The sequence below is a fragment of the Quercus lobata genome, chromosome 4 (assembly GCF_001633185.2).
Source record: "Quercus lobata isolate SW786 chromosome 4, ValleyOak3.0 Primary Assembly, whole genome shotgun sequence".
In the NCBI taxonomy this organism is placed as follows: Eukaryota; Viridiplantae; Streptophyta; class Magnoliopsida; order Fagales; family Fagaceae; genus Quercus; species Quercus lobata.
Window position 1 is genome coordinate 92,236,671 of NC_044907.1, and position 22,971 is coordinate 92,259,641.

Genomic DNA, 22,971 nt, shown 5'->3' on the forward strand with positions numbered 1-22,971 from the left:
ATGATTAATTTTCAAGTTTCTTCTTTCAGTACTTATATCCTGAATTTGCTATTTCTTCTTGTTCTATTCCTCCCTACTACATATGGTGATTGTGGGTGTACCGATTCCGGGAGCACACAGAGTGGCAATAGCACAGCACTTAAATATAAACTGGGTGCAATAGCTTCCATTCTTGTTGCTAGTGCTGTGGGGGTAAGCATTCCATTGCTGGGCAAGAAAATTAAAGCTCTAAGGCCAGAAAATGATTTCTTTTTCGTAATCAAGGCCTTTGCAGCCGGTGTGATTCTAGCAACCGGGTTCATTCATGTACTACCGGATGCTTTTTCACGCTTGACTTCACCATGCCTAAATCAAAATCCATGGGGCAATTTTCCCTTCACAGGTTTCTTTGCAATGTTGTCATCTATTGGAACATTAATGGTGGATGCGTATGCCACTAGTTATTTTAATAGGATGCACTTGATTAAACAGGTGATGTGCTTAATTAAACTACCAAAATATTATACAATAACTTTTTCTTTAATTACATTATAACAAATGCAGGCAGGTGCAGATGAGGAAAAAGAAGATGAGCATGAAGGTCATTTACATGTTCATACACATGCCACACATGGTCACGCTCATGGCTCGGTCATCCCTTCTGAAGGAACAGAATTAACCCGTCATCGTGTTATAGCACAAGTATTGGCAACTTACAAATTCATTTTTTGCTCTAATCTTTCCCAATGGTTCGTTTGGATAGAGGAATTCAAAGAAAAAAAAATTGGAATTTACTCTCTAGTTTGATTGCTTTCAATTAATAAAGAATGAAATTATATATGGATTTCACCTTTATTAATATGCCAATTCAAATTCATAATGTCACAAGTGATTTTCTTTGAACAAAGTGTTCAAAACGCATATCATAATGTGTTATTAAATTTACATCAAGCTATTGATGTTAACAAATTGTTCATCAAATCCTTGATTTTAAATCCTCAAGTCCAAATGCAATCCAATGTATTTCATATGATTTCTTACTTTAATTGGTTTTTTTTTTCTCTCTCTCTCTCTCTCTCAAGGTATTGGAATTAGGAATTATTTTTCATTCAGTAATTATTGGAGTGGATTTGGGTGCTAATCAAAACGTTTCTACAATAAGGCCTCTTCTAGTAGCATTGTCATTCCATCAATTTTTTGAGGGTGTAGGGCTTGGTGGCTGCATCGCTCAGGTACAACACAATGCTTAAGCCATAGCCTCAAATTGTTGCTCTTTCCAATTAGAAAATTGGGTTTTGAAAATAATGTTAGGCAGTTCTGACTTTTTTAATATTAGGTATAGTTTTGAGTGTTGCGAAATGTCTTCATAATGATCACATCCTCATTTCTATCATTGTTGTTATTAATAGATAAAATAATCTATCTTTTAACCGAAACGAGATGTTGGTTTAACATTATAATAATTCTAAAAGGTCAAATTGATCGGCTCACCTCAAATCGATTGAATTATTGATTAACACTTGCTTCCTTGTGTTAATTATTGGCTATGTAGGCTAAATTCAAGTCCAAATCTGCGGCAATAATGTCATTATCTTTCTCTCTCACAACCCCACTGGGAATTGCAATCGGAATTGGAGTAGCAAGCACTTACAAAGATAATAGCCCAACTGCTCTAATTATTGAAGGGACTTTCAATGCTCTTGCTGCTGGGATTCTCATATATAGGGCACTTGTTGACCTATTAGCAGCAGATTTCATGAACCCAAGACTGCAAAAAAATGTGAAGATCCAATTGTGGTCCAATATCTCACTTCTTCTAGGGGCTGGATTTATGTCACTCATAGCAAAATGGGCTTGATTCTTAAGCACTATATAGTCTTTACATTATCATGTTGTACTTGTCTTGATATAGTTTTTTTTGTGCAACTTCCTGATTGTTTTGTTGACACAATACCATAAATAACTCAAAGGAACATATCAAATTTGAGATAAATCAAAAGAAAAGAAAATTCCATTATAATAAATAATAAATGGTTTTATTTATTTATTCACTTGATTACCTCATCCTACACTCTTTGTCCTTAGTTTACAACTTTTTTTTTAGAGAAAATTTATTTATTTTTATATCTATTTTTGTTTCAGCCTAGTTCGTCCATGGTAAGAATATTTTACATATATAGTGTCATTAGATAAGACGCCATATAGGGAAATGTATAGCCAGATAGAAAGGGTTTTATTTTTATTTTTATTTTCAATTTCATCTTAATTTGTTAATTTTAGTTACTGGAGAAGTACTTTTATTTAATTTTTCAATCTCCCTTTTCTTCTTGCATTAATTAGGTAAGGAATTCAATAATTTGATTCTATAAAAATGGTATTCATTATTAACTTATTTCATTAAAATTTAATGTTGTTTATTTATTAATTTTCTTTCATAAACTTTGATTGAATTCTTTAACTACTTCTATGGTGAACGTACAAAGAAAAATTATATAATTTTTTTCAATTATATTTATATTCCAGTCCCATTCATATTGAGCTTATTCTCCTGTTTTAAGCAATCCGTACGATTTTCATATTTCTAGTAAGTAAATTTCCTACGTTTTAGGCACTTATAGTCTCATTACAGATATGTTTAGTGAGTATTAAATATTATCCTGCAAAAATTAGCGAGTATTTAATACAATATTTATTTGGTTCGCCAAAAAAATTATTTATAAAAAATAACATTGGCAAACTATATATAAAAGTTTTGTCAATGGCTCATGATGGGTCTTGTAGCATTTTCATGTAGCATTTTCATTTCCCAATGCTCATTTAGGTAAGCTTTATTTATTTATTTTAATAATCTAATAGTTGAAAGGAGATTTTTTATTTTATTTTATTTTATTTTATACAAGATAGAATTTCTATTCTAACCTAATCTAATTGTATATGTGTATGAAGTTCCTTCTTAGAGACTTGAACCTCGGCTCTTGCCCCCCACACCTTACAAGCATTTATATTTATGGAATGACCATTGCACCAAGGGTGCGCGGTGGTTGAAAGGAGATTTAAATATTGAACATTTTGGATGAAAACATTAAGATATGATAGTTAAATTAAGAGATTCTTAATGAAGGTTGACTTTGTTCTAAAACTCTTTATTCTTGAAAATTTGACTCGTGGTTTAATCATCCATGAGAGATAGTCCCTCTAGTTCATGCAGGTGCCACGGTAAAGACTTAATGTGTCAACTCTTACCAAAAGATTAAACAGATAATACTAGGACTTTTTAATGACAGATATTATTATCTCTTACTAATTTGTGTTTAATTAATGCACGAAGAATTTCTCTGCTAATATTATTCTCTCATTACTTTTGAACTCACTTATCATGAGTTAAGGGTTCTATTCTTTTCTTTTTTTAGTGGTGGGGTTTGGGGGGATAAGTTATCAAGAGTTAAGTTAAAAAAGGCATCTCTAACAGATGAGTTTTTTGCACTCTTTTTGTCCAATTTTTGCGGAGCAAGACAAGATATACATACATGTAATTAAACTAATAGACAAATTTTTTAATTGCTTAAACGTGGAGAGCCACTATAACTCTCAACTCTCAACAAAAGTATTTAACCTTGTGTCGTATTCCTCAAGCATTTGGTGCATTCACTTATAAGATTCATGTATTCCTCAAATATTTGGTGCATTCACCTATAAGATTCATGTGTTGTGTGAGAGGTGTCTCATGTTACGGTCTTATAATAGGTTCATATAAAGACTTATAAGATTCATGTATTCCTCAAGCATTTAGTGCATAAGATTCATGTATTCCTCAAGCATTTAGTGCATTCACCTGTAAGATTCATATATTGTGAGAGAGATGTCTCATATTACGGTCTCATAATAGGTTCATATAAGTAACTTTTTCTTAGTTTGAGAAGACCAGTAAAAAAATAAAAAATAAAAAAATAAAAAATTTATATTAAATAGGAAAAAATTCAAAAAAAAATAAAAATTGGAGAATTGTTTTGGGGTGTGCTTAAAAAAAATGCTTTAACATTTATGCATTGTGTATAAAATAGAAAATGTTAGGGATACAAAAAATTTCATAACTATTACCACAACTTGTTACATGACAAGCTGTGAATGGTGGAGGTCAAAAGGTAGGTCCACATCTCCACCACTTATAATTTGTCATATGACGAATTATGATAAAAGTTGTGAAATTTTTTGTATCCCTATTAAGTTGAAGGAAATGCTTAAGTTCAATATACAGGAAAAAAGATATAACTTGTTTACTTTTTCTTTAAGAAATAGTTGAAAAGACGTGCCCTTCTCTGCCACGACCAAGTAAGCACAAAGCACTATCTAATGCAAAAGAGAGAGAATAAAACAAAAAGTTGGCATTATCTTATAATTTAGGACTCCTAAGCAGTGGACTGCAGTAAGGGAAAGAACACATTATATCGACATATTTGGATTGACTTTTGTTAAACGAGGCAACATAACTATGCAATCTAAGCTGAATGACCTTGAATAAGGAGTTTGCATGACAACATTGTGTCTACATTTTTGCCATTGCTTTTTGCTTGAATGTATCATTTCTCAACTACTTTAGTAAAGCTAATAAATTATCCTATTCTAACAATTCTCTTTCACCATCATTCCTTTATTTGATCTCATCATCACCTTCCTTGTGCTCTACTGCTTCTTTACATGACTATAATACCCTCATAACTTTTCAAAATATTGCCGTGTAGCCTTTTCTCCTTCCAAACACTATTTTCGGTCCATTCTAATCTACTCTCCATTTTAACTTTAATCCAAACAAAAATTCTGGTGTTAATCAACTCCTTGTGCAGATTTTTATTAAAGCTCGTTAGCCCATTAAATGTTTAGGGTTTCAATCCAGATTTACTTGGTATATAAGAAAAACCCTAAAGCATGTTTTTCAAGTTTTGGAGAGCTACTCTTCTACTCTTTCAAGCATCTACCAGAGATCAATTTTATTTCACAAGTACCAATGAAACAAAGTTGCAGCCTAAGCTACAGATATCAAATGTACTGAAGATCAAAGGCATGAATTGGAGGTCCATGTTAGGGTAGATCCACATTAAAAAAATCTAAGAGTTTCAAAGCTAGGTTTGATAATCATAGTTAAATTTACTGTGAATTAAATATTCTTGACTGTAAACTTCTATTTGTTACAGTGGATTGTTCTTCTTGGGATTGGTCCCTCCATGTTTTTTTTACCTTGAAATTGGTTTATTTCATTGGTTTTCTCAAGTTATCATATCTGCGTTTTATTTACTTTTCCACTGTATGATATGATAGATTTATGTTTAACCTAATATCTGCATAATTGACTTAACAACTTGGCAATAAAATCATGTTAAACATTGTGTTCAGGGGTTTAAAAACAAACATATTGTAAATGTATTAACTCAAAATTGTGTATAAAGAATTTTTTTTAATAGATGCAATATGATCCATGATAATTGTTATTACTATCAAGCTTAATAATTTTTTTTTCCAATTAGGCCAAAAGACCAATTGATTTTGTACCATATAAGCAAGATTCAATCCCATGATTGTTATTTATTATCATACTAAAACATCAATGAATTTCATTTTTGTGCATGCAAGATCTAATCCTATATTCGAGGGAACGAGACTTTACCAATTGAACTAAAAAAAACCTACAAAAACCGTGTATAAAGATGAATATATGAAATGTCACTACAATACCTACTACAAAAATCGTTTATAAAGATGAACATATGAAATGTCACTACAATACCTACCATAACAAAAATAAATTGGGTACTTAAATCACTCTTTTTAATTTGATTTTCACAATAATTTGTCTATAGTATGTAAATTGGTCCACATGAAAGATAGTACTGGTCCCTTACCAACCTTGCTGATCGATGATCAAGATTTGCTTTCCATGTAAATCCATTATGCATATGGGATACTTAATTCCAGGCCATCCAACACATGCTGACAAGCCACATGAATGACACAATGCTAACCTAGCTAGTAGCTACTTGAGAAGAGTTTTGAGCAAAGCCTATGTTCATTTATTTTTATGTTGGTATTGACTATATATATAAGATGCTTGGCTTATTATCAGCCATCCATTGATTTATTCTTTACTGTTTTTCAATTGAACCATCCAATGATTTCAAACAACCCACATTGCAGCTTCTTTTTCATTTGCTATAAAAGTACAAAACTCAAGCCATTATCAAAGAACAAATATATTTGACAATCTTTCCTCTTCCTTAACCTACTACTCTCTTTCTCTCACACACCAATACACCATGTATAACTTTCAACCTTGTTTTTCCAACATCTTGAAGTTGTTGTTTCTTCTAATTGTTTTTGTCCTCCCCACTATAGTTTCTGGAGATTGTACATGTGATGCTGAGGCCACAAAGAACAACAAAAGTGTTGCACTTAAATATAAAGTAGGTTCAATAGCTTTAATTCTTCTTGCAGGTGCTGTGGGAGTAAGCATTCCATTACTGGGCAAGAAAATTCCAACTCTAAGGCCTGAACATGACATCTTTTTCATGATTAAGGCCTTTGCAGCTGGTGTAATTCTAGCAACCGGGTTCATTCACATACTACCGGATGCATTCACAAGTTTAACATCACCATGCCTTGATGAAAATCCATGGGGAAAATTCCCTTTCACCGGCTTCATTGCCATGATGTCTGCTATAGGAACATTAATGGTGGACTCATTGGCAACTGGGTTTTATAAGAGGCTGCACTACAATAACTCTAAGCAGGTGAATGTTGTGGATGAAGAGATGAATGAAGAACATCAGGGACATGTGCATGTGCATACACATGCCACACACGGTCATGCTCATGGCTCAGCCACCAATCCCGAGGACTCGAATCTTGCCGAGCTAATCCGTTTTCGTGTTATATCACAAGTAAGGTTTAATTTTAAATTCATTCTTGGGTGATATTGTATGATTTTGGATAAACAGAATAAAGAATAATTGAAAAGTATACATGTGGTTAGCATTAACTAATCCTTAATTAATCTATTGAGGATCTATAACTTTGGTTGTCTTTATTGGATGATATTGACTGATGGGTATTTCAGAGTTAGATTAAAATTTGGTGGGTGTGTTTTTTAGGTGTTGGAGTTAGGAATTGTGGCTCATTCAGTGATAATTGGAATATCATTGGGTTCTTCTCAAAGCCCTCAGACAATAAAGCCTCTACTAGCAGCACTGTCTTTCCATCAATTTTTTGAGGGAATGGGACTTGGTGGTTGCATTTCTCAGGTATCAGATTTCTTTCTTTTTATTTTTATTCATTTTTATTCTATATTCATGACCTCTCAAAGTGGTCTAGTGGGGCTCTTTTAATAGAGAAAATTGAGAACCAGTTGCATTTAACAATTCTGCATCCTTGAATTCTATATGACAAGTTTAGTACTTTATAGCATTCAAACTTTTTTTTTTAAAAATTAGTTTATGGCATTCAACTTAAAGAATGGGCACATAACCATTTATTTAATAATTGTTAATGCTAACAAGTAATAAAATCTTTTGAAGTGCCAACTCAAAATGAAGCTCGCCGTACATCCAACTAGTCAACTTTCACACAGTCATATTACATAATGTTTACAGAAGAAGAAGAAGAAAAAAAAAAAAAAAAATCAATTCATAGAATATAAAGTCTATAATATGTACCCTATCTACCGTCAACTTTTCATCAAACTAACACAATTTGTATAACATTTCATACTACAATAAGTTAGAGTCAACGAAATTTTTCTCTATCTTTCGCACGGGGATGGCATGCTATATGCTTAGGTCCTATTTGGTTAAGAGAAAAAAGTGGTGTTTTCAGTATTCAATTTCAATTATTTGTGGGATCGACCACCAAAAAACTGGTTTGGTTGTGTTTTTGTACTCAATAATCATTTTTAGTTTTCAAAAAAAGTGGATTTGAATACAGAAAATGAATACAATTTTTCAACGTTTTCATTTTCTATGAATATGAATACAGTGACATATTCGTGAATATTGTGAAAACATTTTTTTGAGTGATATGATGTGTGTGAGTGAGAAAAGTTACATTTTTTTTTAATAGAAAACAATGACTAAACTCGGGTATGATATATTAAATAATCAAATTATGTATTCAAAACAACTTACCAAACACTACCAAATGTGAAAATGATTGTATTTTTCTATATTCAAATTTAGGATTTGAATATAGAATACAGAAAATGAAAAGTGGATACACCACTTTTTGAAACTAAACAGGCCCTTAGTGTTAAAAAATATGATATTAGATGTGGACCCATATCAAAATAATATTACTTCTATCACAGAAAATTATGAAAATTAAAGAATGTGAAAATATTTGTCAACCAAGCATGACTCTTGGTACTAAGATATGTTTTACTTGTTTTTTCATAATCTCTAACTTAAGCAAATTTTTTATTAAAATGTAGGCACAGTTCAAGACTCGATCTGCAGCAATAATGGCAACATTTTTCTCCCTCACAACACCTGTGGGAATTGCAATTGGTATTGGAATATCAAGTGTTTACAATGAGAATGGCCCAACATCTCTGATTGTTGAAGGGATTTTCGATGCTGCATCAGCTGGGATTTTGATTTACATGGCACTTGTTGACCTACTAGCAGCAGATTTCATGAACCCAAGAGTGCAAAACAGCTTGAGGATCCAATTTGGAGCAAATGCATCACTTCTTCTAGGGGCTGGTTGCATGTCTGTCTTGGCCAAATGGGCTTGAATTTTGTGCACCATGTATTTTGCTATAAAAGTTAATTTTGACTGTTACTGCTTTTTTTATTTAAGAAATGGCACAACAAAATAATATCACAAATCCTTTTTTGCGGGATAAGTATGTCCATTACAAGTCTGACCAAGAAAGGAAACAAAGTACATAGCATACAAAATATTTTATCTGTTTATTTTGGCATTACAAAAAGTGCATAGTTGTTCTTTAATCGACTGCCTTACCATACAGCCTTGTCTTGCATCATATTAACCACAACATTTTCATTTAAAATTGTTCTAAAACTAGTCAACTTTCTTTTATTTTTTTAAGTAAGAAGAAGGATAGGATAGAGTTTCTATATGTAATCTAATCTCAAGTTAACCTCAAAAGGAATACTCTGTCAGATTCTTTTTCTTTTCATACACAATTCAATCCTCTCATGCCACCCACTTCGACTCTTTGACATCTAAGTTGTCTAAGAGTTATATTAGTCCAAGTCAATGTTTTGAGCTTAGGTATATTCTTCAGTTTATTTTATTTTATTTTATTTTTTTATTTTTATTTTTTAATATATTCAATAGTTAGAATACCAGGAGAGAGGGGTTTGTTGTCTTAATAAAAGAGAGTAGATGGTGTTGAGTTATAAGACTATTAGTTTTTTGTTTGTTTGTTTTTTTTTTTTTTTTTTTTTTTTTTTTTTTGGGAGAGTTTCAATCTATGACATCTACTCTTGATGATATCATCAGACTAAGATACCAATCAGTTTTTGGTGTAGGCGGGAATTGAGTCTTAGATTTCATATTTAACCATCAGAGACTTTACTAATTGAGTTAACTAGAACCCACAATACTATTAGCTTTAGTTCTCATTAAAGTATATATCTAAAGTCAAAAATATATTGCTACCTCTTTAATATATCGATCTCAATAAAGACACATTATGTTTGGATGAATATATATGAAGAGAGAGATGAGAAGAAAAAATGGTTCACTCCTTCCCATCTTTTCTCCTCTCCTCTTTCCTATCCAAACATATAGATAACATGCCTATATATGTAAATAACGCAAAAAGGAATACTTTTTTCTATTTGTTTATTTTGCATAAATTACTTTGGTTTGTGACCCTTCAAGGTGCTCCTCCATATATACAAAATGGTGATACTGTAGTCACCCTAGATGAGCAGGTAAATTTCATCAATGACGTGCAAGGCCCACCCCACTATACTATCAACTAGCAGGTGCTATCCCATCAGATTGCCTTATTCTTTTTGGTGAAATATATCTACAATTTCACAATGGAAAATGTATCTCAAGTCTCAACTACTTTCACGTTCAAAATCTCTAGTTCTGAATCAACATTTGAAGGCTATGAAATTTTAGGATGTCGCATAATATCAAGGCTTCACCCCCCCCCCCCCCCCTTTTTTTTTTTTTTTTAAAGTATTGCATTGCAATTTTATTGCATAATTTTAACTTTTTGCATCTCTCTCTCTAAGATGCAAGCTTCCATGTTATCTACTTTATCGACCATATAATTACCACCCTTACAATCTAAAAGCATTGTTCTTGCGTCCAAAAAAGCAGGGTACTTCTCTCAAGACCATCCCAAGAGGAACTCAAAAGTAGTGGCAAATGCAAGAATATTGAAGGCTTTTAGGACATTTTATAAAATGGGGCATATTCCTTGACTTGTAACTTCGAGGACTTTATTGGAAACATGGTTTGTCTTCTATTTCATTGATCCAATGGCAGCACATAAAGTTTCATTGCATTATTCAAAGCCTAATCCTTCCAACGTCACTGTGTGGAATAAAGAGTAAAGCATAAATACCATGCCATTAAGATATATAATAAATACCCCCTCAAATTTTTTTTTATTTAAATTAAAAAGAGCAAGAGTATAGACCAATATTAGTGCAAAATAATAAAATCAATAGGCTTCAGGAGTGTTAGATTTAGACCCATGTCAAAAACAATGTTCAACCAGTTTTAAGGTCAAGTTGTTAATTAAATCTATTATGAAAGCCTTAGGTTAAACAAACAAGTATCAATATCATGTACACTGGAAAATATGACATAGGATATGATGATTTAAGAAACCAATGAAATCAAACCATTTTTACAGGAAAAACATGAGAAGACTTGACCTAATCAATTTTGAAGTAACAGATTCACTATAAGATAATCAAGAATAACCACATTCATAGTAAATCTAACTTCAGTTACCAAACTGAGCTCAAAATCCCATAGACAACCTCCGATCCACACACTTCAAAATCTCATTGAAGAATTGACCTAATCAATCTTGACGTAATAGTTTCACTATAAGATGGAGATTTACAATCAAGAATAACCATATTCATAGTAAATCTAACTTCAGTTACCAAACTAAGCTCAGAATCCCACAGACTTCCCTTATAGTGAATCACTATAATGTGAACCTCCAATCCACACACTTCAAAATCTCATTGAAGATTTGAATTTCTAGCAGCTATGATGACTAGTATAAGGCAAAAACTTCTACAACACCGGATTTTGAGTTTCTTTAAAGAATACCACCGATAGATATGAGAGAGTTTTGGGTATAGATACCTAGATATAGAAAATGAGGCATAAGAGACACACCTCTCTCTCTCTCTCTCTCTCTCTCTCTCTAAAAGCTCTTTAGGGTTAGCTTATAATGTTCTTTAAATACCGTCATACACAGATCACGAATTGGGCTTGAAATTGAAAAGTTGTGGGCTTTTTCACATTTGTTAATTTTTGCTGATTTTACGATTTTTGAAAAGTTGAACAGGAATTAAGTGGCAATCAAATGGTTTCGATAGGTCGAATAGGAATCGAGTACAAATCAAAAAAATAGATTCACATGTTTCTTATCATGGGCTTGGATCTTTGTCTTGGACTTGGAAGTACACATTCTAACTTTTAGGTGCTAAATATTTAGAAATAAATGTTTAGGTTCTAAATACTTTGTATGTTGGCAAATTGAGAACACAAACTTGTCTAGAATTAGATCTTAGGGTCTATGAAGTGTTTTAGACATTGCTTAAAGTGATACAAGTCAAGATTCAAGAACATACAAGTTGCAGAAAAAATAATAATTGAAAATCTAACTAGCTTGAACGATCAAGAGAAAGCTTCGATCAATCGAACCGCGAACTGCATAATTTGTTTTAAGGCTCAACAGCCCGCGAACTGTTTAGGGTTTCAATCCAAACCTACTGGGTATATAAGAAAAACCCTAAAGCACGTTTTACAAGTATTGGAGAGTTACTCTTTTGAGATCTGTAAAATGATTGTACCTTCAAACTCTTTCAAGCACCTACCGGAGATCACCCTCATATTACAAGTACTGGTGGAGTAAAGTTGCAGCCAAGCTTCAGTTATCAAGTGTACTGAAGATTAAGACGTGAACTGGAGGTTCATGTTGGAGCAAGTCCACTTCAAAGAAGTCTGAGGGGTTCAGAGCTCGGTTTGGTAAATGTAATTAGATTTACTACGAATTAGTATTCTTGACTGTAAATCTCAATTTGATATAGTGGATTATTCTCTTGGGATCGTTCCCCCGCAAGTTTTTACCTTGAAACTAGTTTGTTTCATTAGTTTTCCTGAGTCATCACATCTTGTGTTATTTAGTTTTCCAATGTGCATGATATGTGTGATGAATGTTTAATCTAGATCTGAATAATTAATCTAGGTAACAACTTGGCTAATAAATTAGATTAAACAAACTGTGTTTTTAGGGGTCTAAAAACTTAACACTAACTTTACAAGACTTACTATTTGCCATGGTTTGCCAACACTACAAACTCAAACCCTAACAAGCAAAATGTCAGGTTAGTGGTAAGTGGTAACTGGAAAATAAGTATTCCCAGTTACTTTTGCAGGAATTTGCATCACTCTTTGAAGAGAATATACACAAATTTCTAGATATGTGAGAAATGAAAATAGAAAAAAAAAAAATATGCGCCAAAGAAAACAATCACACAAGACAATATTTACGTGGTTCGGCAATTTGCTTACATCCATGAAGTTGTACTAATTTCACTATTTTCAAGGAAAAATACAAGATACTGTAGTACAGTTTTTCATCTCTCAAAAAAACACCTCAAACCCTAGTCTGAAGCAACGGTATTTATATCCCACAAAATCAATTTTATAATAGGTCAGGTCATAATCTGAATTAAATACAACTAGACTTCACATAACCCAACATTCTTTAATGGATGAACTTGAACCATAGACACTAGAATTACTTTTTTGTATATGCAATACCTGGGACAATAAGTCTTGGAATTGCCTCTTTCCAAATGTGAATTCTTTCATATTGGGACATACCAATCACCTCTTTGCTTACAGTTAATGATTCTCGTGTGTGTGTGTGTGTATAAAAGAAGGAAAGTTGCATTCTTTTCATTTGTTTCCCTAATGTACACATGTAACACATCCTTTCATGATTCTTTGCCCCTCAAGATTTTTGTAGACAAAAGCAGAATTTCCCTTTTGCTTCTTTTGCCTTAGATTTTATCACTAGACTCTAACTTCTCCCTTAGCAAGATTACCCAAGTACAATGGGTGAAGATATATCTCTTACCTCCTAAGCTCTCTATTCTAGAAGACCTAATAACCTCAATATGCAAGAGCTCCAAAGGATTAGTGGTAAGCACATCAGAAGTTTTGGGTGTTGGGATCTAATATGTTTTCCTATTTGGCAAGGACCGCAAACAACCTTTTCAACTTTTCCCAACTTAGGCAAACTAAGCACAGCCTCAACCTTTGAAATCTTCACCAACTGCTTGTAGGTATTAGCTACTAGCATGACATTGATACCATAACTCAACATCAATTAGAGTATGTTTGGCATCAGCTTTAGTTTTTAGTTTTTATGTACAGATTTTTAAAACCCCACTTTTTCAAAAAATTTCAAAGTACAAATATACTTTAACACATTTTCAGCAAAAAGCTAAATAAACTATTCACAAATGAGCACATAGTCTAAACATAGTTGCAACACAATTTAATGTTAGGGACAATGTTGTAGCAATTGTGAGATGTCCTTACACCTCCCATGACACATTCCCCTTCTTCATTAATGACATCACACTTCTTTTTGGAATTATTTATTTATTTATTTTAAGAATACTAAGTATTTTAACACACATACACGAGGAGAGGAGAGAAGGTTATAATTCTTTTTGGAAAATTGAATTTTGATCATCCTCGTTACAAAGCTGACTCATACTTGTTATGCACTGGTGTACCATGTTTATATATATATATATATATATATATTTATATAATTAGTCTATACTTTATAATTCATACCATCTAATTAACCAGCATTGTTAGGAATGCTATAAGCATATGGATAATAATTGTTGTAAATTTAGCTAGTTAGTTAGTTAGTTACAATTCCGAGCATGTTAATCACACTTAGTAGATGTTAGAATTATTAATGCACATGAGGAATGATAGGACCATTAGGATAAGGCCATATGGCCCAACAAAATAGTTTTATGGTTCTATAAATACCTACTTGTATAATCACATTTCCATCATTAAGGAATAAATCAATTTCTTAGTGCATCTCTGTCTTAATCTCTTTCTTTCTCTATGGAGGGTGACTACCTCGAATTAAGTCAATTTCCCTACAATTCCTACCAATTTCCCTATAATTCTCATCAATCTCCATTAGGAACCACCGGGTTTCTAACAATTGGTAACAGAGCCATTGATCTTGATACAGACAAATGTAACCAAAGAGAACTTTGGAAAGGATTACGGCAAGTGGTGAAAAAAGTTTCAGAGGATGTCAAGACTTTGTATGAATCTCACAATGTCGTTTTAGAGAAAGTTAAGGTCTTGGTTGAATCTAACAAGGCCATGAATGAAGAGCTCTCAAGATTGCAAGAGGATTTCTAGAACATGACGGAAGAGGAATTACAATCTCTTAATTCAATGAAACTCGAAGAACAAATCAAGTTCCAAGAATCTAATGCTGTTGTTGCAAGCCGAGATGTTGATTCTTGTGTCAAAGTCGATGATGATATACATGTACACGCTGCCCTTGAAGTTTAGTCCAAAGAACCAACAAAGAAGGTGATGATGATCTTATAAGAACCAATTCTTGATGCACCAATGGAGGCTTCAATTCAAGAGTCTATGATTCAAGAATTGGCAATCCAAGTGTCAGTGATCCAAGAATCCAAGATGCAAGCGCCAACAATTTTAATGGTTCTAGAATCAAATGAGGTCTTGAGGATACAAGAACATTCCAAGGTTCAAAGAATCAATGAGACCTTGAAGATTGAAGAACCATTGAAAGCTCAAGAATTTGAGCAAAGTTTGAAGATCTATGAAGAATAAACCTTCATGTGCATGGGACCGCTTGTCAAAGAGAAATGCATGAATATGGTGATCAAAATGTCACTAAGGTATTGGTCCATTGGAAGATCTCCTTTGATGAAGATGCTATTTCACAACAACACCTTGTGGGTAAGGTGTTTTCAAGGGGAGGGAAATGTTAAGAATGCTATAAGCATATGGATAATAATTGTTGTATTGAGATTTAGTTAGTTAGTTACAATACCAAGCATGTTAATCACATTTAGCACATGATGGAATTATTAATGCACATGATGGAATTATTAATGCACATAGGGAATAATAGAACCAATAGGATAAGGTCATGTGAGCCAATGGGATTAGATCTAGTCTCCTATAAATACATTATTGTAATTTGTTGATAGCCATTTCGGAAGCCCAAGTAGAAGGGAGAAGCCCAGCAATACGGACAGAAAAGAGTTGGCAAACGGATAGAAAACCCATTAAGCTCAAGCGGCAGAAATAATGGATCACAGACCCATGAGATAAACAAATAGGCCTTGAGGAGGTAAATGAACTTAAAGGAGCCCGGAAAGAGAGAAAAAGCAAACCATGGGCATTATATGATGTGGAAAAGTGAGAATGGGCCATGGGCCCAAAGTAATGAAAGCAAAAAAAGTAAGGGGTTGATGGCAAGCCCATGAACCCCAAGGATGAGGGATAATGTAATTGGATCAGGGAAGCCCAAAGAATTCAGTAAAAACCCATGGGAATGCAAAGTTAAGAAAAAGGGCCGAGGAAGCCCAAGGGAAGCAAACGGGCCCGGGACGTCCAATGGAAAACAAATGGGACACAGGAGCTTGCCAGTGATATAATAAAAGAACCAATGGCTGTACTGGACTATTGGGAGAAGAATAAACGGTAGGCCCAAAGAGGCCCAGCCAGATTGAGGCAAAACAATTTCGTAGCAGGAATGATAAAGTGGTATGGCAGGAGATGGTAGCAGGAAAAAAGGTGGACTGAAGGAAAGCAAAGCCTACCATCAAGCAAGGCCCAGCCTGAATAGGGAAAGCCATAAAGGAAAGGGAAACTAGAAAATAGTCAAAAACGGATGGTAGACTGTGTAGGCCAATCACGGCAAATGCATGAGCAGCAAACAGATTTTGGACATACATGGAACAGAGGAACGCATAAGGCTCAAACCTCACCAGCCTGTACCCAGCCAATACAGGACACGGTGAGGTCATGGGTTAGAGGTAAGAGGGCATGGTTTGGTGGTGGGGAGAGGGGAAAACCTATTTTGAGGTTCCTGCTAGGGCTCTTTTGGAGGAAGTGTCCTGTTGAGATGATATACCACCTAAAGGAGAAAACCTGAGCTGGAACCACTAGGTGCATGCCATGAGGGATAGGGAGAAAGAAGGCACCCACACCATAGCAGGAAAGGGTGCCACAACAGACAAACAAACAAAATGGCTTTCTTTTGTCTAGCGATGGGGAGTGGCACACAAACGGACCAGTGATGGTCGGCAGGTACACCCAAACTAGACAAACGTGGTTAAGGGTTAAAATAGTAAAATCTGGTCACGGCAGGCACTATAAAGAGGCCCTTGTCGTGTACAGGAAAAATGGGACAACAAGCACCACGATATTAGAAATTTGAAAACCAAGAAATAGAAAACAAGGATTAAGAACAAGAAGTAGAAAGAAAAAGATAAGAAAGGGGAATATTAGAAAAGAAGGAAAGAAAACGATAGAGAGTTTGTTGATGCCCATTTTTGCAAAACTATACCCAAAGGCCCATGAGGAAGAAAACCCAATGAAAAAAGCAAGGCCCAAAGACCCACCAAGAAGACCGAAGAGCAAGAAAGGTCCAAAGAAATAAATGCAAGTGAAAGCAATCTACAGCAAAAAACAAATTTGCCACAGAATACAAATTTGCCGCAGAATACAGATCTGCTGCATAATACAGTTCTTTGGCAGAATGGCTTCGGCAGACAAAGACAAATTGGGCCCAAGACCCTTTTGATCCAGTCAACATTATCTGGCCTACAAAGGCCCAAATTCTTTTGTATAAAAGGATAAGCGTGAAAACTGATATGAAGAAGCACGATGAAAAGAAACAAGGAACGGCAGGAAGTGTCAGCAGCAGGAATCACGTGAAGGAAAGAAAAGCCAAACCAAAGGAAAATTACAAACGTAGCAGGAAACGCGTGAAGAAATAAGACAAAACACGCAGCAGACCAAAACAAAACTAATCTGCTACGGCAGAAACGACGTGGGAGGCAAACACAGAAGATAGCAGAGCAAGCACAGAAGGGCCAGGGCACCACCAACCTGTACCCAACCAATACAAGGAAGGTGGGCTCACGGTCAAGGGGATTCAGAGGGCGTGGTTTGGTGGTGGGGGAAAATGGGGTCTATATTTGGTTTCCTACCGTGACTTCTTTTGGGGAATATATCTTGCTGGAATGGTATCTTACCCAAAAGAAGTAATAAATGGTTGGGACCATTTGATGCATGCCATAGAGCTAGGTAGTGAGGTAGAGGTATATAGCAGGAACAAACAAAAGAATATTTTGTCGTGAAATGGGTAGTGGTGCAGCAAACATGAACTGAACAATGGCAGTGATCTGGGCAACCAATGAGTGAGTGGGTAATCTTGAAAGGATGCCCACAACAAACCAAAAATAGTTGGTGAAATCCTAGGGGTAAAAGGGAGAAATCCCATTGAATCAGTTGGCTATAAAAGGAAGGTAACTAGGCAAAAAAAAGGGAGGCTGAATGGAAGAGAAAAAAAACATGGGAAGAGGAAAAAAAACAGGGGAAGAGAGAAAAACACTAAAAGAGGGAGACCTAATGGAGGGAAGCACTTAAGGGGAGAAAACCCATGGTAAGAGAGTAGTAAGCACCCAGAGAGAGGTATCCAGGAAAAGGAAAGACCAAAAAGGGGGAACAACCCACGGCAGGAGAGTAATAAGAAACTAAGAGTAAAGAAAGAACGTAGAGAAAGAAAGAAAGTGGTAAAACAAAGAGAGAAAATACGACTGGAATAGGGGCATGCATCAATAGACCATCTTTTTCCTCCCTCTTAGCAAACCCACTCTTTAATGTCCCCAAAAGTAATAGCTAGTAGCCATTTAGGCCTATTTTCCAAAATGCACAACTTTGATGGCAAAAGCCTATGACAAGGTTGTTCAAGTTGGGGTTTAGGTTCTTTCTTGGTTAAATTATCCTATGGGAAGATTCAATACTTGATTTTGATTGCAAATATATTTGATTTCTCTCATTATAAATTATATCTGCTGTATTTAGTCATTCTGCCGTAACACGTTTTTATCACGTCTGCTGCATCAGTTGTTCTGCTGTGGTATCTTTACTTTTTGTACTAGTTATTCTGTTGTAGCACCTTTTCATTATATGTACCGTGTTAGCTATTATACTAGCTAAACCTTTTCTACGGAAGCTTTCATCTTTATTTGTTATTACATGTTTCACTGTTGACACAAACTAATCATTATCCTGCCATAAGTATATATATACATATATCTTGTTTCTCATGTTCTGCAAAATATATTTTATATATGTATATGTGAATACGTATAAGTATATATATTCATATATGTATGTATATATTTGAGAATATGCTAACCCATTTAAACTAACATTTGTTTGATGGGTATTTTCTTTGGACTTTAGATTTGTTTATGTGCAGGAAGTAGAAAAGTATTTATGTAGTAAAAACGAAGACTAGTCATTCACATTGCAAAAGGTTTTACTGCACGGCAGAAGGCTTTAAAGCACAGCAGACAGCTTTAAAGCACAATAGATAGCTTTAATGCATAGCAGGAAGCTTTGTTGCACAGCAAGAAGCTTTGTTGCACAGCAGGAAGCTTTATTGCATAGTAGAAAGTTTTGCTACATAGCAAAAAAAAGTCAGTCCTGCGGCAGAAACTGAAGAAAAATTCTTTTTGCGGTAGAAACTGGAGAAAAGTTACTTCTGCGGCAGAAATAGAGGATAAGCACCACGTTCTGCCCACCGTAAGCGTGCTCCTGGCAGACGAGATATAGTTTGCGCACAAGCCAGACTAAATTGAGTTGCAGTTGGACCGGTCTCAACTCCCTTACTCAGAATACTCGGGCCCAATACTGCAGGAGGCAGCCCAGCCCACTTTAACCACAAAAAGGCCCACCACAGAGTTAGAACGGCAAGCATGCACCAATAGGTTGATTCCCTCTCTCCCTCTCAAAATCTTTTTCTTTGCCGGAAACAAAGAGTGTTCTTGTGTACCGACCATTCAGGTCCGCTTTCCTCAAAGTGATTAATTTCCACAGCAAGATCTCCCTAAGAGATTATTCACTTTGAGAAGAGGTGTTCTTCCTTCTTTGGTTTTGGTCCTGCGGATTAGACTTGATCTGATTTATTTCCTCTCTTAATCAACTCATATACTACCCACTTGTTCCCCTTACTTTTCTTATAAAATAATTGTTGTTAAACTGTGATTATCTTTTTCTTAAGTAGGGATTATCTGTTTACCTTAATAAAAATGTCAAAGCACTTTATTTTATCTTGTTATTATCATATCTACCTGCTGCAATCCATCTGAAACAGTTTTGCCCGTCGTAAACGTGCTCCTGGCAGACGAGACATAGTTTGCGCACAAGCCGGACCAAATTAAGTTGCAATTGGACCGCTCTCAACTCTCCTACTTAGAATACTTGGGCCCAATGCCACAAGAGGTAGCCTAGCCAACTTTAACCAAAAAAGGCCCACTACATAATTCAACATTAGATATCAATGGAAGAATAAACTAATTTCTTAGTACATTAGTGCAACTCTCTTTCTCTTAATCTCTTTATTTATTTATGGAGGGTGACTACCTCGAATTAAATCAATTTTCTAAATGTTGTAGATTTAGTTAGTTAGTTACAATGTCAAGCACGTTAATCACATTTAGCACATATTGGAATTATTAGTGCAAATAGGGAATAATATAACCATTAGGATAAGGCCATGTGGGCTAACAGAATAGTTTTATAATTCTATAAATACCTACTTGTATAATCACATTTTCATCATTGAAGAATAAACTAATTTCTTAGTGCATTAGTGTGTCTTCCCCTCTTAATCTCTTTCTTTCTCTATGAAGGGTGACTATCTCGAATTAAGTCAATTTCTCTACAATTCCCACCAATTTCCCTATAATTCCCATCAATCTCCATTAGGAATCACCGGATTCCTAACAAGCATTAACATAAATAAAATATCATTCTAAAAAAAACATAAATAAAATATATAACATTTAAAAAAAAAAAGAAAAAAAAAAAGACAAGGGTTCATAAAATCTCATATACATAATTCAACAACTAAAAGTTCATAAAGCCTGATACTTTTTTATTTTTGAAAAACATCTTGTGCACAATGAAACAAACCAAAAAAGCTCATAATAAATCCTATAAAAGTGAGCCTATTTCTTAGAGAAAATTTTTTAGAAATCCATAAAAACAATTTCAGTCCGGATTATCCACTTAAAATAATGGAAATTGGCCAGAGTAGGCCAGTACATGCCAAAATTTTGACCAAGATAGAATAGGAGGCTTAGTGCACTAATTTATGTATAGGAATGGAATATTCTAGCATAAATAGAACGAGATTCAAAACATTGACCGATAACAAGAAAATATCTAGTGAGTCCGCTCCATGTAAGTGGACTCATAAGATATTTACTAGTTATGAAGGTAGGTAAAATGGAAAAATGGAAAAATAAAGAAAGAAAGAAAATTTAAATAAAATAGAGAATTTGTTGGAGTATATATTCATAATATATATAAATTATTAAAAGAATATTTAAAAAGTAGTTAAATAAATTAAAAAAGAATAAATAAAAATTTTGACCATGAAAATTTGAGAATTTTTTTTGGACCCATAAAGTAAAAATTTTGTTTTGATCCACCAAGTTTGATCAAGTTATTTCTCCAAAAATAAAAGTTTGATTAAGTTTTAAAATTTTCATTCTGTTCAATTCCATAATTAATTTGGTAGCTATAGTTAAATGCCAATAAAACAGCCTCTCTCTCTCCACAACTAAATGAGCCACAGTTATGAATTGAATGACTACTACAAAAACTAAATCAAACTTGGTGGACCAAAATGAAAAATCTCATAATTTAGTGAAAAAAATAAAAACAACCCAAAATTTTAAAAGTCGAAAATGTTATTTAATCTTTAGAAAGTTAAGTTACTTTTGAACTCAATTTGTATAAAATTTTGATTAAAACGTCAGAGATGCTCTAAACAAGAAAAATGAAAGATGACCCTGCTTTGTTTATAAACTAGTATGTAGCCCGTGCTACCGCACAGGAATAGATATATTATTAATCATGAGTTTATTCATGTTTAAAAGGCTTAGTTAAGTCTAAATTCATATTATTAACCATAAAATTTCATTAACAAAACTTAGTAATATATATATATATATATATATATATTTGTTGATGAGAATGAGTGGTGGGGTAAGATAGAATAGATGAAAGGAGGAGGGAAAGAGGAGATGATAATTAAGCACAATTTCAATCGAGCAGGCCAGCAAACCTTATACGATATGGCTTATCAACTGGGGCTTTAGTTGTAAGTGCTTATAAATAATTGGCATAAGAGTGGTTTGGGTGCATAGGTGAATTGTGAGTTGGGCGTATAGGAAATGTTGTTTGTATTGTCTATTCTAGCTTAGATGAGTATATTTTGATTGGATTTGTATAATTTATTTGTGAGAGCTATGTGATGTGTCATTAGTGGATGGTTTACTTTTATTTTATTATATTGTGTGCTTCCACATGAGTATGGTTCACTCTCATCACAGTGACATAAAATATGCTTTGGACAAGAAAGATTGTGTTTTATTATTTAGCAGGTACTGTTTGGTAGATTGGATGTAAAAATGCGGGGATTTTTAGTTAGAAATGTAGGGATTTAGAAAGAGCTTACCAAACAGATGCGGGGATTTAGCAGGTATTGTGCTTACCAAACACCACTTTATCTATTTTACCAATCTATTTTTAGAAAGAGCTTGCAACTCGTGCAAATACACGGGATTTTTATTTAAAAATTTTTAAAAATTTTTTTGTTGTATTTTTGTAGCATCTCAAAAGTATTTTTTTTTTTTTTTTTTTTTATATAATATCAATATTAAATCAAATCATACTTCATTATAGTAACATATATTAACACACTTTGAATAAGCGGGAAAAAATTAAACTTACAAAAGTGGAAAAACAAATAGTTTTCTTCATAACATCATAAAAATTTAGGTACATAGCTCAAAATAACATCTATAACCTTAAAATGAACCAAAAGTCAAATAGTTTAACCACCTTAAAAGTTTATGGGTCTAATGTTGTGAGCAACCAAGCCATTGATGATCTTTTTGCATACCTGGACATATCAGAACTTTTAAAAAAAATATGTTAAATTGATTCCAAATGAAGAACACATACAGATGCGAAATTAGTTCTACCATCTCAAATCTAAATCACATGAATCAATGTTAGATAGCTTATCATTTCTTTTTCCTTTCAACACGTCTAATAAAAATCTCTAAATCGGAAAAAAAAAAAACAACAACAACAACAACAACAACAAAAATTATCATGAGTTTATTCATGTTTAAAAGGCTCAGTTAAGTCTAAACTCATATTATTAACCAGAAATTTTCATTCACAAAACTTAGCAGTATGTTTTTATGATACTCCCAATGTATTCAATAATTTTTCTTCTTTTATGAAACGAAAAAGAAAAGAATCATTAAAATTTTCTCATTAAATTAGAGCAATGTTACACAATAAACATTTTTTACAATTATTGAGTTAGTAAATTGTTATTGATTTTCGAAGTCATCATTAGGACAG

The 22,971-nt window shown here is 33.7% G+C and overlaps 2 protein-coding genes across 2 annotated transcripts; both read left to right on the forward strand.

The window, feature by feature from the left end:
• On the forward strand, positions 1-1,837 carry LOC115986168 (zinc transporter 1-like). Its single transcript, XM_031109026.1, has 4 exons — positions 1-471; positions 544-681; positions 1,062-1,211; positions 1,532-1,837. The coding sequence occupies exons 1-4, from the start codon at positions 1-3 to the stop codon at positions 1,835-1,837; spliced, it is 1,065 nt and encodes a 354-aa protein (XP_030964886.1).
• A 4,396-nt stretch (positions 1,838-6,233) lies between these two features.
• LOC115987701 (zinc transporter 1-like) lies at positions 6,234-8,818 on the forward strand. Its single transcript, XM_031111296.1, has 3 exons — positions 6,234-6,908; positions 7,119-7,268; positions 8,450-8,818. The coding sequence occupies exons 1-3, from the start codon at positions 6,285-6,287 to the stop codon at positions 8,753-8,755; spliced, it is 1,080 nt and encodes a 359-aa protein (XP_030967156.1). The 5' UTR covers positions 6,234-6,284; the 3' UTR covers positions 8,756-8,818.
• The last annotated feature ends 14,153 nt before the right edge of the window (positions 8,819-22,971 follow it).

Excerpts from the sequence above, each read along its gene's own strand:
- LOC115987701 (XM_031111296.1), top strand. The coding sequence starts at position 6,285 with ATGTATAACTTTCAACCTTGTTTTTCCAACATCTTGAAGTTGTTGTTT. Across the intron at positions 6,909-7,118 it reads GTTTTCGTGTTATATCACAA|GTGTTGGAGTTAGGAATTGT; the intron begins GTAAGGTTTAAT and ends TGTGTTTTTTAG. Across the intron at positions 7,269-8,449 it reads TTGGTGGTTGCATTTCTCAG|GCACAGTTCAAGACTCGATC; the intron begins GTATCAGATTTC and ends ATTAAAATGTAG.
- LOC115986168 (XM_031109026.1), top strand. The coding sequence starts at position 1 with ATGATTAATTTTCAAGTTTCTTCTTTCAGTACTTATATCCTGAATTTG. Across the intron at positions 682-1,061 it reads GTCATCGTGTTATAGCACAA|GTATTGGAATTAGGAATTAT; the intron begins GTATTGGCAACT and ends CTCTCTCTCAAG. Across the intron at positions 1,212-1,531 it reads TTGGTGGCTGCATCGCTCAG|GCTAAATTCAAGTCCAAATC; the intron begins GTACAACACAAT and ends TTGGCTATGTAG.